Source organism: Acanthochromis polyacanthus, chromosome 11 (genome assembly GCF_021347895.1).
Source record: "Acanthochromis polyacanthus isolate Apoly-LR-REF ecotype Palm Island chromosome 11, KAUST_Apoly_ChrSc, whole genome shotgun sequence".
Classification (NCBI taxonomy): domain Eukaryota; kingdom Metazoa; phylum Chordata; class Actinopteri; family Pomacentridae; genus Acanthochromis; species Acanthochromis polyacanthus.
The window spans coordinates 3,620,714-3,637,119 of record NC_067123.1 but is presented as its reverse complement, the minus strand read 5'-3'; the positions used below and the strand labels follow the sequence as shown (position 1 = coordinate 3,637,119).

At 40.5% G+C, this 16,406-nt stretch overlaps 1 protein-coding gene across 1 annotated transcript; it reads right to left on the bottom strand.

Moving 5' to 3' along the window:
• Positions 1–1,932: 1,932 nt before the first annotated feature.
• On the bottom strand, positions 1,933–9,003 carry LOC110966042 (galanin receptor type 1-like). The gene is made up of 3 exons (XM_022215273.2): positions 8,234–9,003; positions 7,210–7,275; positions 1,933–5,605 (listed from the first exon to the last, which is right to left on the bottom strand). Exons 1-3 carry the CDS (start codon positions 8,885–8,887, stop codon positions 5,252–5,254), a joined length of 1,074 nt encoding a protein of 357 aa, XP_022070965.1. The 5' UTR covers positions 8,888–9,003; the 3' UTR covers positions 1,933–5,251.
• Positions 9,004–16,406: the final 7,403 nt, after the last annotated feature.

Genomic DNA, 16,406 nt, shown 5'->3' with positions numbered 1-16,406 from the left:
CATTTACCCTCTAGCACTACATTTACCCTCTAACACTACATTTACCCTCTAATGTTACATTTACCCTCTAGCGCTACATTTACCCTCTAATGCTACATTTACCCTCTAATGTTACATTTACCCTCTAGTGCTACATTTACCCTCTAATGCTACATTTACCCTCTAATGTTACATTTACCCTCTAACACTACATTTACCCTCTAATGTTACATTTACCCTCTAGTGCTACATTTACCCTCTAATGCTACATTTACCCTCTAACGCTACATTTACCCTCTAATGCTACATTTACCCTCTAGCACTACATTTACCCTCTAACACTACATTTACCCTCTAGTGCTACATTTACCCTCTAATGCTACATTTACCCTCTAACGCTATATTTACCCTCTAATGCTACATTTACCCTCTAATGCTACATTTACCCTCTAGCACTACATTTACCCTCTAACACTACATTTACCCTCTAACACTACATTTACCCTCTAATGTTACATTTACCCTCTAGTGCTACATTTACCCTCTAATGCTACATTTACCCTCTAACGCTACATTTACCCTCTAATGCTACATTTACCCTCTAGCACTACATTTACCCTCTAACACTACATTTACCCTCTAGTGCTACATTTACCCTCTAATGCTACATTTACCCTCTAACGCTATATTTACCCTCTAATGCTACATTTACCCTCTAATGCTACATTTACCCTCTAGCACTACATTTACCCTCTAACACTACATTTACCCTCTAATGTTACATTTACCCTCTAGTGCTACATTTACCCTCTAATGCTACATTTACCCTCTAACGCTACATTTACCCTCTAATGCTACATTTACCCTCTAATGCTACATTTACCCTCTAATGCTACATTTACCCTCTAGTACTATATTTACCCTCTAATGCTACATTTACCCTCTAATGCTACATTTACCCTCTAATGCTACATTTACCCTCTAACACTACATTTACCCTCTAATGTTACATTTACCCTCTAATGCTACATTTACCCTCTAGCGCTACATTTACCCTCTAATGCTACATTTACCCTCTAACGCTACATTTACCCTCTAATGCTACATTTACCCTCTAGTCCTATATTTACCCTCTAATGCTACATTTACCCTCTAATGCTACATTTACCCTCTAATGCTACATTTACCCTCTAGCGCTACATTTACCCTCTAATGCTACATTTACCCTCTAGCACTACATTTACCCTCTAACACTACATTTACCCTCTAACACTACATTTACCCTCTAGCGCTACATTTACCCTCTAATGCTACATTTACCCTCTAACACTACATTTACCCTCTAGCGCTACATTTACCCTCTAATGCTACATTTACCCTCTAACGCTACATTTACCCTCTAATGCTACATTTACCCTCTAGTCCTATATTTACCCTCTAATGCTACATTTACCCTCTAATGCTACATTTACCCTCTAGCACTACATTTACCCTCTAACACTACATTTACCCTCTAATGTTACATTTACCCTCTAGCGCTACATTTACCCTCTAATGCTACATTTACCCTCTAACACTACATTTACCCTCTAATGTTACATTTACCCTCTAGCGCTACATTTACCCTCTAATGCTACATTTACCCTCTAACACTACATTTACCCTCTAGTACTACATTTACCCTCTAAAGCTACATTTACCCTCTAATGCTACATTTGTCCTCTAATGCTGGTTCCTTCATGACTTCCTGCAGAACTTTAAGGACCAACTTGGATGCAGAAGTCCAATTTGTTTTAATAAACTGCAGAGCTGCTCAGGTGTCAAACATGTACACTGGAGGTATTTTAATACACATAACTTACTTGGAATGTGTATTATTTAGGAAATTGGTATCAGATTGGAGTCGGTATTGGCCGATGCTAAATATTAAATGATTCAGGTCAGTGTAGAACATCTGTAATAAACTGGACGTAGCAGTTTTTATTTGTACCATCAGGGCTAACAGTTGGTCGTACGATGAGTCGGTTACACCTTGACACTTGAAATACAATAAGCATACCAGGTACACTAGTTGCATCATCTGGGCTGAAGCCATCTTCTTCGCGACCATAAGTTGAACCTCTCATCAGGATCAGACACACATGTAAAAACTAGGCCATTTCTATAGCAACAACACAGCATGTAGCACTAAGCACTCGTAGGAGACAACACTCCTCTCGCAGTAGGTCATTATACAGCTGCTTTACCTCCAACCAAACCAGTAGTTTCAATGTTCATAATCAACAATCAATGATTACAGACTATATGCTGACGTTCTTCACGGAACACCCCAACAGTTTTGTGTCTTTTTGTTAAAGAAATGTCTTTCTCTTTCCAACTCAGGAGGTCTTTTCACTTCTTTCTTACATTACATTCTGGACAAAAGCTGCCTGAGAACAGTCACTGATGCTTTCAGTTGTTTCCTTCCAAGCCAACTGTTTCTTCTGCAGTCAGTCTTCTTGTGCTTCTTGTGCTGACTGTTCAACCCGACTTTTGTTGCTGCAACACGTCTTAGCAACACATGGCGCCGAAAATCAGTCACAGTTACGTCGATGTTGTGTGAACATGCAGCGGTAAAACCAGGCAGAGTTAAGGGTTAAGTTTGGTTTGTGCCATCGGCATAAAGCTCTTTCTAGTTATTCAGGAATAGGAACAGTAAAGACCAACTGGTGCTAGCAGCTTGAAGTCTAAGGTCTGAAATAGTTTAGCAAAACAGCAAGAAGACAAATGTGATGCCATAAACATCTACTAGATCTTCACTCTAAAAGATGTTTAGGTTCAACGACAACAGCTTGCCATGAGCTATTTGAGTTAACGACAATTTCTGTTTCAATTATGTTCAACCAACAAGCTACAACTTACAATATTCTGAATCTGTAGTTTCAGGACTGCATTTCTAGGAGGTTGTTTTGTCTCAACAGTGCCACCTATCAGATTGGATGATTGCTGAAGTGTGGAACTTGTAGTTTTATAAGTTTATTCCAACAAAAAATACAACTTTCCGTCCCAATATTCATAGTTTTGAACCTTTGTTCCAGACAAAATACTACTTTTTGTGCAAATATTTAGAGTTAAAAGGGTTTATTCTACCCAAACAGTACTTCCTAACCATCCATCCATCCATCCATCCATCCATCCATCCATCCATCCATCATTATCTATACACTGCTTAATCCTCATCCAGTCATTTTGATAAAACTTAGACTTTTTTGGGACTTCTTTTTGGTTATTTCAGACTTCTTTTGGGTCATTTAAAATAGGATAGAACAAATTTCTGACATTTTGAGTCATTTTGGACCATTTTGAACATCCACCCATCCGTCATCTATACACCGCTTAGTCCTCATTACAGTCGTGGGGGTTGGGGTCTATCCCAGCAGACTGAGGGAGAAGGTTCACTTGGACAGGTAACAGTCTATCACAGGGCTACACAAACATTCACACCTACAATTTAGAATCAACAGCTTACCTCAACATGTTTTTTGACTGAGGGAGGAAGCTGGAGAACCAGGAGAAAGCCCACACATGTACAGGAAGAACATGGAAAATTCATGCAGAAAGACCTCAGGAAGGCCGGGATGTGAACGGGGGATCTTCTAGCTGAGAGGCAACAGTGCTAACCACTGATTCATCGTGCAGCCCATGATGGCTGAAGTGTTGAACTTATAGTTTCAAAGGTTTATTCCACCAAAAGAATACTACTTTCTGTCCAAAGATTCTTAGATTTGAAGCTTTGTTGCAGACAAAATACTAGTTTTTGTCCAAACATTTACTGTTAAAAGGGTTTATTCTACCCAGCTACAGATACTTCCTGACTAATGAGTTCTGGTTAAAAAAAATCTCCAATACTGTACATTCTGTAAGGGGCTCTACAGTGGATTGGTGGTTGACACTGTTGCCTTGCAATTAGAAACTCCCTGGATTGCGTCCCAGCCTTCCCAAGATCTTTCTGCATGAATTTTCCATGTTCTTCCTGTACATGTATGGGTTTTCTCCAGGTTCTCCAGCTTCCTCCCACAGTCCAGAAACATGCTGAGGTTAATTGGTTGTTCTAAATTGTCTGTAGGTGTGACTGCAAGTGTGATTGTTTGTCTCTATGTAATAGACTGTTACCTGTCCAGGTGAACCTTCACCCTCAGTCAGCTGGGATAGACTCCAACCCCCATGACTCTAATGAGGATTTAATAGTGTATAGATAATGGATGGATGGATGTTTTTGTCTCAATAGCGCCACCTAAAAAATTGGATTGCTGAAGTGTGGAACTTATGGTTTCAAAGATTTATTCCAACAAAAAAATACCACTTTCTGTCCAAATATTCATCGTTTTGAAGCTTTGTTCCAGACAGAATACTACCTTTTGTCCAAACACTTCCTGTTAAATACCTGAATAATAATTCCTAACCAATGAGTTCTGGATAAAAAGCTTCTTTCTCCAAAACTGTGTATTTTATGATGCTAGTGCCCCCTGTTTTCTGCTCTGTCTCTTATTTGCTGACATTTCTAATAATTATGTCACGATCACAGGTATACAATAAAAATGACATTCAAATACAAAACTCAGAGAAACAAGCAGCTGTACCAAACAGTGTCCCAATGTGCTCCTTACAGTGTTTTAAAACCCAAATACATCAGCTCTTTAACCTCAGATATCAACCAGGCGTAAACTCACCGTGACGTCACCCGTTGGTTTCAACGCTGAGAAATGAAGCCCGGATTTTGCTACTTCCTGGTCGCAGTTTTGGATTTTTTGGAGCCAGTGACGTAAAAAGCGTCATCAAACAGACTGGACCGGAGAGCGACTAGGGGCAGGATTGGCTGAGGACTCTCTTATCCCGCCCACATTTTACCGCAGAGGCTTCTGTTGCTGTCTATCAAGTATAGCCACGCCCCCTGGCTCCACCAACTTTGACAATTTATTTAAAATTCAGTATTGGTTTATTTTAAGATCGGCCACCTGATCTCTCATTTTGACCATGAAAACTAACAGGAAAAAATCCTGAGCTGAAGAAAATCAGTCTATCAAATTTTATTTTTTCCAAAAATGAATTGGGGTCTATGGAGAAAAAGCTTTTTGGAGCCAACCCTAGCGGACGGCGTGATATTGCAAGTTTTTGACACTTCTGGGTGGGCTTCAATTCTGGAGCCAGATGCTACGTCCATCTTTATATACAGTCTATGATATCAACATTGAGCCTCAGTCAGCATCAGTCAGGTCGGACTCTCCTCTCTGCATCAAAGCATTTTACTGATCTGAGAGTCGTGAGCTTTATTTGTGACGCTGACGTTGGTGGACGGCGGCGCCTCCAGCCGGCTCCGGAGGTCCCTGGTGTCGTTGAGCGGACAGTCGCTGGGCGCCCGGCACCAGAAGACCTGCCGGTAGGAGTTCCTGAAGTTCTCAGACAGGAAGGCATAGATGATGGGGTTGACGGAGGAGTTGCTGTAGGCCAAGCAGTGAGCCGCCACCCTGAACACGAAGGAGGCCTGGTTCAGGGGGAACGAGCCGAACTCCACCCACAGATGGACGATGTGGTGAGGCAGCCAGGACAGGCAGAAGACCACCACCACGGCCAGGACGGTCTGAGCAGTCTGAAGAGGAGACAGGAAGTGATGGAGGGTGTCAGGAGATCACACTGCGTAGGAAAATTACATTATGATAGATAGATGGATACTTTATTTATCCCAAGTGAAATCTAAGTGTTCAACAGCTTACATACAACATAAAATAACAAACAACAGGCAGGTTAGTAACACTGACAGTAAAGGTTAGCATATAAACTATATGTATGTGTATATAGTTTTGTTTTTTCAGGTTTACGTGTATTAGTATTATTTTTATCAGAGATTTTACATATAACCTGCAATTTACCAAAACAGGAAACATGTCAACAATAACAGCAAGTTGCTTTAAAAAATTGCAGTTAAGAATTGTTAAAAACTTTTATTGCATACTTTTTTAAAAGCCTGTTTAGAAGCAGTGCAAGTCTTTTAGCAAGTCTGTCTGAAAAAATTAAAATAAATAAATAGAATGTTGAATAGGAAATTGAATATTTTCATTAATTAATTCAATCAAGGGCTGCACAGTGTTGTAGTGGTTAGCACTTTTGCCTTGCAGCCCTGCATGGTTTTCATGTTCTCCCTGTACATGCGTGGGTTTTCTCCGGGTACTCCGGCTTCCTCCCACAGTCCAAAAACATGCTGAGGTTAATTGGTTACTCTAAATTGTCCGTAGGTGTGAATGTGAGTGTGATTGTGTGTCTGTATATGTAGCCCTGTGACAGACTGGTGACCTGTCCAGGGTGTCCCCTGCCTTCACCGAGTCAGCTGGGATAGACTCCAGCACCCCCCATGACCCTAGTGAGGATAAAGTGGTGTATAGAGGATGGATGGATGGATGGATAATTCAATCAAAAATAATAATAATAATAAATACATTTTTTACTGATTCTAATACAGTTAAACTGTGCATTGCCTTATACTAAAAAATACATATTTGATTACAGTTTTGGCCTATTATTTAATGTTAATATGTAAATTCATACTTTTAATGAGATCTTCACTAGATATTTGTAATTTTAAAAAAAAGCACCTTTGTAAAATAAAAAAATATGTAAAAAATAAATAAATCATAGTAAATGTCTGTAAAATGTTTTTTCTAGGTTTAGAAACTATTTTTTAAAAACTGAATCCTGATTAAATAATTGCAAATATTTGCAAAAATAAAAAGATTTGTATTAATTAATTACAGTAAAATAGATTTTTTTTTATTAAATGTTGTAAGAGAACAAATGATCATTTGTTAAAATGCAGACTTTCAATGTGAATATTATTTACAGTTCTTACCTTTTCTTTTTACAGTCAATGTGTAAATTAATACTTGATTTTAGGAGTTATTCTCTGTAATTTAAATATAATAGGAAGATCTGCAAAATAACAGTAAATTGTTCAAAATATTGCAGCTAAAACTGCTTTTTTTTTTTTACAGTGTCCCTAACTGGAGGAGTGTAGATGATCCACTGACTGCAAGATGACAAAAATAAGAAGAAAACCATCATGAGAACAGCAGAGGTTTCACTCTGATGTATTTATTGATATTAATGCAGCTCCACGTGGATAAATCAATTTAAAAATGAACATTATAGTGAATTTCCACGTGGAACTTGCAGGTAAACAACAGAAACGGCTTCACTGACCTTCTTCTTGGACAGCTCTGACTTTTTGGAGACGTTCTTCAGCTTTTTGTGCAGATGATTTAAAACCTGCAACGCAAAAAACACATTCTGAGGATGATTTTTAGCAAAAAATCCAAACAGATTCAGCATTTTTCTGCAAACACCCGAACCAGAGCAGCATTTGCATCTGAACGGACCCTGAAAAGTCCCATTTTTTGACTCTTTAACCCTCGTGTCGTTATGTGGGTCAAACTGACCCGTTTTAAAGGTAGAAGGGGGGTGGGGGGTGGGGGGTATATTTTTTCACAGTGAAACTTCTGATGTCCACGTTTTAAACATTTCTGGGAATCTTTGAACTTTTTTCAGTGAAAAAAACAGAAATGTTAAAAATGTTTCTGCAGAACATTCACATAAAAATCAACCAAATCCAGCGAATTTTGAAGGAGTTTGGTTGATTTTTTTGTGAATGTTCTTAAAGAAAATATCAGAAGTTTTACTGATATATGTGTAATCACTTTAGACATTTTAAAGATATTTTTGGAAGAGTTTTACTCATTTTTTTGCAAATATTTGCATGAATTTTCTCGTCAAATTTGGGGGATTTTTTTTTAAATTGAATTTTTTTCAGAAAAGGAAACAATATTTTTGCTGTCTGTAAATGAGGACAACAGGAGAGTTAAAGTTAAACTTTTTTTAAAAAAAACATTGACATTTTTATGATTTTTTAAAAAGATTTTTACTCATTTTTGAAAATATTTACAAGAATTTTCTTGCCAAATTTGGGGGATTTTTTAATAAAGTTTTTAAGGAATGGTTGAAATGTTCTTCCTGAAGGTTTTGCCATATTTTCAGAAATTTGGGGAATTTCTGTGCTGGAGTTTTGGATTTTTTCCAAACAAGGAAGCAATATGTTTTTGGTGCCCATAAATGAAGACAACAGGAGGGTTAAAAACCCAAACGTGGCTTTTACGCGCGGCGCTGGCATCTGATCCATCTGCGCGTAAATCTGTTATGAATCCATCGACTCTGCTTCACGCGCACCCACCTTTGCGTAGCACACGGAGATGAGCGCGAGCGGCAGCAGGTATCCGACCACGAAGGTGCACATCACGTAGACCTTCCTCTGCTGGTCCGGCCACACTTCCCAGCAGAACGTGCTGTTGTCCTCCCGCTCCACGATGCTTTGGTAGTGCGCCACGGGAGCCGCCATCACCAGCGACAGCAGCCAGATCAGCAGCACCCCGAGCACGGCGTGCCTCCCCACCCGGATGGACGAGGACTTCCTGGCGTGGACGATGGCCACGTAGCGGTCCACGGACATCGCGGACAGGGTGAAGATACTGACCAGCATGGACACGGTGAAGAAGTAGTGCGTGAACTTGCAGATGAAGGCGCCGAACACCCAGGTGGGCAGCATGTAGATGGTGGACTGGAAGGGGACGCAGAAGAGCAGGTAGGACAGGTCCGCCACGCTCAGGTTCAGGATGAAGATGTTGGTGGTGCTCCTGGGCTGCGCCGGCTTGCTGCGCGCCAGAACCGTGATGACCAAAGTGTTCCCGAGCACGCCGAGGAAAAAGATGAGTCCGAATATGAGCAGAGAAACGAAGATATCCACCCCGACCCCCAGGATTAGTTTAACCGGCAGCCTCCCTGTGTTGGTGTCCAGAGGCTGGCTTTGGTTTTCCACCTGTAGCTCCATGTTCGTCCTCTCACAGGAGAAAAGTCACACGTTGGTGTGGACGAACCTCAGCTCAGAACGGTTGGATGAAGCTGCGCAGCGACGTCACCAGCTGTGCGCAACGGATCCCACCAACACCTCCCCACTGTTTCAGCCAGCAAACAGGGAATAAAAATAAATGCTGTTGTGCCAGCATTCATATTAATAAGTCAGTTCCACTCGAGGTAATTTCATCAAAACAACCAAATAATCAATCATCGCATTTTTACGGATTTGGACACGTTGACTTAAACAGAAAACATGATGGAATATGTTGCACATAATCTACAAATATTGTCAAACACGCCGTAAATGTGGTTAAAACAACAATATAACACTGCAAAAATAGAGAGAACATCTTAAAACAAACTAACTGTATTTTTTCCAACAATTCAGTTTAATTTTACTGTTTCTCCCTGATTTGTAAAATTGCAGATAACTACAGAAAAATCACAGAGAAGATGTAAAAGATGGAACTGCAAAAACACCAATTCTTTTAAATTTAAACATCATTATTTAAAGATATTTGTAGTTTTCTGAAAGGGAATTATTAAAATTATGGTGTGAAGCACGGTGATGGCATCATCATGACATGAAGCATGGTGGTGGCAGCATCATGTTATGAAGCACGGTGGTGGCAGCATCATGACATGAAGCACGGTGGTGGCAGCATCATGACATGAAGCATGGTGGTGGCAGCATCATGTTATGAAGCACGGTGGTGGCATCATCATGACATGAAGCATGGTGGTGGCAGCATCATGTTATGAAGCACGGTGGTGGCAGCATCATGACATGAAGCACGGTGATGGCATCATCATGACATGAAGCATGGTGGTGGCAGCATCATGTTATGAAGCACGGTGGTGGCAGCATCATGTTATGAAGCACGGTGGTGGCAGCATCATGACATGAAGCACGGTGGTGGCAGCATCATGTTATGAAGCACGGTGGTGGCAGCATCATGACATGAAGCACGGTGGTGGCAGCATCATGACATGAAGCACGGTGGTGGCAGCAGGGGCGATTGTAGGATCAAATGTTTAGGGGCGCTGAGCACCCAGAGGTGCCTGGCCAGGCAAGATAAATTTCACTGTTTTGTACATTTTAACGCAATTTCATTCCCACATTTGTCAAAGAAAAGCAACACTTTTTGAAAAAGTCTGTGACTAAACCATCCAATCTGATAAAGTTTATTTAAATGCTGAGTCACAGCAAAGGAGGAATGCTCTGGAATCTTAAAAGAAACCTATCACAACCCTAATTTCTTGGAAAAGTGACTAATTTAGGTGCAGCAGCTCCTTAACATACACATAAATAGCATGCATGTTTCTGGAGTAAACCAGCCCCCTATACTGAGTACCAAAAACACCAAATATGGACCTTGGACTTTATTTTTGACTTTTATTTGAAATACGATGCACAGCATCTCTTTCCCTGGTCTGCTCTCTCTCATCTTCCAGAGTCTCTCCCCGTTCTTCTCCTCCTTGTATAGTGAAATTAAGCAAATATTAAAGCATACAGTTAATTAGGAAAATGTAATGAAGATGTTCTGTTTAAATTGAAGTCCACTGATATCTGTTAAGTGTGCTTCTGGAAAGCATTTACTGTGGGGAGAACACATGACTTCCATGACATATATGTAAAATTATATTGTGAATGGAATGTTCTTCTTTGTCATCTTAACAGGTGCTGTTGTGCATGCCTCTATTCTCTGTTTGTGTTCTTACCTGGTTATTCCTGACCTTGCACTCTTTCCTCTCCTTCCCCTTTATCGTCTCTCCCTCTTTGGACTGACAATCATACACAAATAGATTGCATTCAACTGGATGAAAAATTACATAAATATGAAAAAATACCAATAAGAATACAAATAAATAACGTCCTCTCTCTCTCTCTCTTTGTGCTGTCAGCCTAAACCAAACCATAACCAAACAATGCATTTTATATCTAATAAGAGACATAAACACTGATACACTGACCCAACTTACGACATTACTCATGATAGATAAACCATTTGATCTTACACTCTTACCTGATCCTGGCTCTTTAAAAAAAAAAAAACAGTCTTATGTCCATGATGAGGCTGTCTGTCTCTCTGTCCACACACACACACAATAGGAGTTATAATGTCAATGGGCATCCAGTCAGTTAGCTAGTCAGTAGCACCTTGGCTTTAATATTAACACATGCACTGACACAATAGCTGGCTTGTCTCAGTCCAGTTCAAACAGACACTGACCACCTGTAACGTTTGCTAGCTGCAAAAAACGTCTGCTAACTCCTACCTAACAACATAAACAGTAACCTGTGATTAAATGCAGCAAAAACGAGGACTTGTAATGATAATAATGTGTTGGTATTGAGTGGTAGAAGTTAAGAATTGTGCCACGTATCCTGATTTAAACCAGGTACTTGCACTGCTACGAAACATGTTCTTCTGTGAGAGGAAGCGCTTAGCTCTGCAGGTAAAGCGTAAAGGCTCAGAGCCCGAGTTGGGAAAGTTGGACGGGATCAAACCATTTTTGAGGCAAGATGGGGGGAGAGGAGTGCTGTATTTTTGTTGTTTAAACATTATGTTTCAAGTGCTGTTTGATTTTTACACTTTTCTGGTTTGTTAAAAAAACAAGGACATGCAATACAAAAAAATATCTCTCAAACTTTAGGGGTGCTGGGATTCAATTTAGGGGTGCTTGAGCACCCCCAAAAATGCGCTAGAAACGCCTATGGGTGGCAGCATCATGATGTGACGCATGGTGGTGGCAGCATCACGTGTGAAGCAACAAAAATATTCACATTTTAAACATTTCAGACATTATTTTGAAAAAAACTCTGCATATTGAGGATTGAAAAATAGTTAAGAAAATCCCACTATAGTGAATTCCTTTTAAAGACACAGCAAGTCAAATTTATTTTTTTATTTTTTATTGTTTATATTTCGTACAGCTGCCCCATTTAAATTCAGATGCATTATTAATAGACATTTCTGACTGTAAATGTCCTCTAACTTCATGAACGTGCAGCTTTTAATGTGTTCTTTAATCATCCTGAAGAATCTTTTCTCTTTCTGAGTGGAGACCAACAGACCGATCATCTTCTGCTATCGATCTGTCCTCCTGCAGCCTCTTATCCCCAATCTGCCATCTGGAAATGAGGAAGGATGATGCAGATTCTATGTAACCTGAGAGCTGCAGCTGATTTTATCTTCCTGTCCTCAGCTGGTTGAACAGAACCGAGGCTGTTGTTGTTGCTTTTCTGGTGATGGTTCCATAGAAGCTCCAAATCTGAGGACTGAGATGATGAAGACAGCGATGAAGATGAAGACAGTCGAGTGTTTCTGCCTTTTCTCTGCATTAATAACGCTCGCTGTATCACCTGCACTGTACTTTCGGGAGCTCGGCGGTTGTTTGGTAATTGCTTTCTTAGATCGTGTCCTGAAGCAGCCTGAAGTTTCCATGGCGACTCTTTACTCCGTCAGCCGAGATGTTATCCGTCGTTTCTGTCACTCAGAAGCCAAGAAGAATGGTCATCTGTCAGCCTAAAAAACTCACATTTCTCCATCAGTCAGCTTCAAAATCAGTATTTGTACAAACATATAAATCCAATTTAAAACAGCGTGCTACCTGGGTGGATTTGTTTTCCATTTCACCAGTTTATTATGTGTGTAACGGGATCAACCTTTCCATCAGGGAGCTGTGGGTTCCTGTAAATGACCTTAACTGGCAGAATGAATGCATCTGCAGCCACATTTTACAAACACACAAAAGGACATTTTCCTCAGGGATGCTGTGTTTTTTGTTGGTGTTGTTGTGTCAAATAAAGCATAAAACCTTCAGGTATAAGGTTAGAAGTGTCAAAGGCCGCACACGCCTGAGAAAAGCAGTATGTGTGTGCAGAGCAGAATGCTGACTGCATTATGTGTGTATGAACAGGCAGTCTGGGCACACGGCCAACAGCTGAGGCTGCCACAGGGAAGCCGAAGCGCTCAAGGTCAGGGAGGTTCATGTTTGTAGAACTTCTGTGTTCATAGAGGGATGAGATGCCCGGACATTAACGTAATAACACCTGTTGTTGTCCTAAATGTATCTTCCATAAAGTTGCAGAGGATAATGATTGGAGGGGCAGGGAGCCAGGACAAGAGGAATCCCCTCAGAACAACACTTGAGAGTACCCAGCAGTTACCAGCATTTAAGACACCCTTAACAAAGGAGTAGAGAAGGTAATAGTGACAGATTTACGAGTTTTATGATAAGAAAAGGATGGCCTTGAGGTATAGAGAACTACACACACCAGAGCAAAACAGTATAAAAGACCGGGCATCAGAGGGCAGAGTCAGATCGTCCCGGGGCGTCTCATCGGTGTTTGGACCTTGTGCACAATGGAATAAACACTTTTTATTTTTGAATCTGAAGAATGCTCCAAGACTCTTCTGTTTTTTATTCGTGAGACTGCTGCAACTATTATTTTTAACGGTGTGTATTTTTCACTGATTGGAACCTAAAACTGGGACAGAAGACTTAATCTGAGAAGAAAATGTATTTACGACAGTGTGAGTACAGAGAATTATTACCTCTGCCAGGAGGTTATGTAATCACCGTAGTTTGTTTGTCTGTCTGTCTGTGTGTGTGTGTGTCTGTTTGTCTGTTAACAGCATAACTCAAAAAGTCATGGACGGATTTTCACCAAATTTTTACAGGATGTCCGAAAGAGCAAGAGTAAGAATCGATTAGATTTGGGAGGTGGCCATCTCTCAATTGTCCTTCGACCTTCAAAAAATTCCTGGATCCAGACGGTGATTCATATCACCTCCAAAATCTAATCGATTCTTACTCTTGCTCTTCCAGACATCCTGTAAAAATTGGGAGAAAATCCGTCCATGACTTTTGAGTTATGCTGTTAACAGACAAACAGACACACACACACACACACACACACACACACACACACACACACACACACACACAGATGGACAGACAAACAAACAGACACACGGCATGGCGGAGGTATGCGCTCTCCGAGTGCTTTTCTAGTTATTTTGCCTTTATAAGAACTTAAAACCAAAATATGTGACTGAATAAAACTCTTTTGTGTACACTACCAGTCAACAATGTCGTCTCTTTTAATGACTATTCCATTGCAGATTCTCACTGAAGATATTAAAACTATGACATTATGGAATTATGTAGGGAAGGAAGGAAGGAAGGAAGGAAGGAAGGAAGGAAGGAAGGAAGGAAGGAAGGAAGGAAGGAAGGAAGGATGGAATGGAGGAAGTAAGGATGGAACTGAGGAAGGAAGGAAGGCTGGAAAGCAATGGCGCCACCACGCGGTGGCCTGGGGTGGCCCCCCCTACAAATCTGCTGGCCACCCCACTGGCCAGTCATAAACATGGATTGCTGGTTAAGCTCACACAGCAGCAAGGACAAGGTTCAGACTGTACACACTTAGCCAGTCGGAGGCTACAAAGACGGTTCCTTCCCCCTTGATTGGCTCATTGTCTAACAGTGATGTCAATCACTCATTCATTCCACTGGTTCTGAGTAGGTTGCAAACTGACAATCCTCATCAATCCGCAGCACCGATCTGAACAGAGGACTATGAGTAAGTCATCATTTCTTTTGTAAAAAGAAGGGGAGAAGTAATGTTCGTCATGACATGCTTTAAAAGGTGCTGCTACAGCAACCAGCCTTCCTTCCTTCCTTCCTTCCTTCCTTCCTTCCTTCCTTCCTTCCTTCCTTCCTTCCTTCCTTCCTTCCTTCCTTCCTTCCTTCTTTCCTTCCTTCCTTCCTCCTTTCCAGCCTTCCTTCCTTCCTTCCTTCCTTCTTTCCTTCCTTCCTTCCTCCTTTCCAGCCTTCCTTCCTTCCTTCCTTCCTTCCTTCCTTCCTCCCTTCTTTCCAGCAGTGGCACCTGCAGAAGTTTTTCATAGGGGTGGCCAGGTGGGGCCACTTAAAATCTTGGGGTGGCACACCAAAACTAAAAAGTCATAATTTCAGGAATTTTATTTTACTAGTACTATTATTACTGTATTTTTTAAAATAATACTGTAGTATGTAGGCTAGCAGGAAACTCTCAGAAAGACTGAGGAAGCGCCTATTGATAAACTTGTCTTATGTTATATTTAATGTTACTAATGATCTAATGTGCATAGACTAATAACAGTACAGTTAACATTTTGAGTTAATTTGCTCCCTTCCTTCCTCCTCATCACAGCTGTAGCCATTGTAGCAGCAATCATAATACAAGTAGTCGTAGAATTAGTCATAGTAGAAGTAGTAGGTGTTGTAATTGCAATAGTGGTAGCAGTCGCTGAAGACAAAAACCCTCCAAAAGTTTTACAAATCATCTTTTAAACGTCTCATTAGATGCACCATGTTTACTGTGTATTGAAGGCTGTTCTATCTGATGTAATGGTTTTATCATGGAATTTCTCCTCTCCAGAGATCTACGGATAGATTGTCAGATTTAGCAAATGTTTGATTGTGTTTGTTTTAAATCAGGATCGTCCCCTGCTCTATCTCCTGGTGATTCCCTGATCTCATATCGCCGCGCCATCTCCCTGCTGTCATTTTCTTTTTATTGGAGTCGTGAACAGATAAGCTGCTTTGTGCTGCCGCTGCTCCCAGGTGGTGGAACCTTCAGCTCCAGGTCTGTTGTTACCAGGAGGAGACCACGGCAACAGTCCATCCACCCCAGTGATTCAGAATGGACTCTCCTTCACCTGCTTCAACAGCTGCCAGCCACAGGTTTCCATTTGCATTTGACAGATGACGGTGTTTGTTTCTTTCTGTGCTCAGATAATGATGTTTGTTTACCCATCTGGGAGATGCAGGAGGACGATAATGTCACCAAAAGTCAGTTTGTCTAAATCCTCAGGGTCTGGAAGCCAAACTTTCTGAAAAAAGAAAAGGCTTTTTCTTTTATTACACACATTGTTTTCCTCTCCGGTGGATGCTGTAAGAATAAATCAACTATTGTCTTTGGAGAAAACAAGAAAATGAGCAGGTTTCCCAGTAATGAGGTAATAAATGAGGTATTATCAGAATCAGAAAGGCTTTATTGTCATTGTATGAGAACAACAACAAAGTGCAGTGCATAGGGTGCACAAAAAAACACATCACAAGCACTGAGAGAGCGCAGTCCTCCTCCAAGGCTGCTCATTCCCCCATATGTCAGAAATGCAGCATTTGTTTTTTAGTTATGGATGATCAGAAATCACAACAACATAGATCCTGATGGGTGTGCAAATTTTCATACATTTTGAGTATTTTTAATGCCTCAAAAATGTGTTTCTTTCATCTGACAAAGAACGTACAAAAATAGTGATTTTACCCGACACTCTTACATAAATGGATCAAAAACTACCTCTATGAGAATCAGTGTGTTTTTTCTGACATTTTGGTTCAGAATAATCATTTGTATTATTGTTTGTTTTATATTTTTGAATGTGCTCCTTTTTGAAATATGCTTATGTTTCCCTTTATAGCAAATTTTAATTATTGAAAAA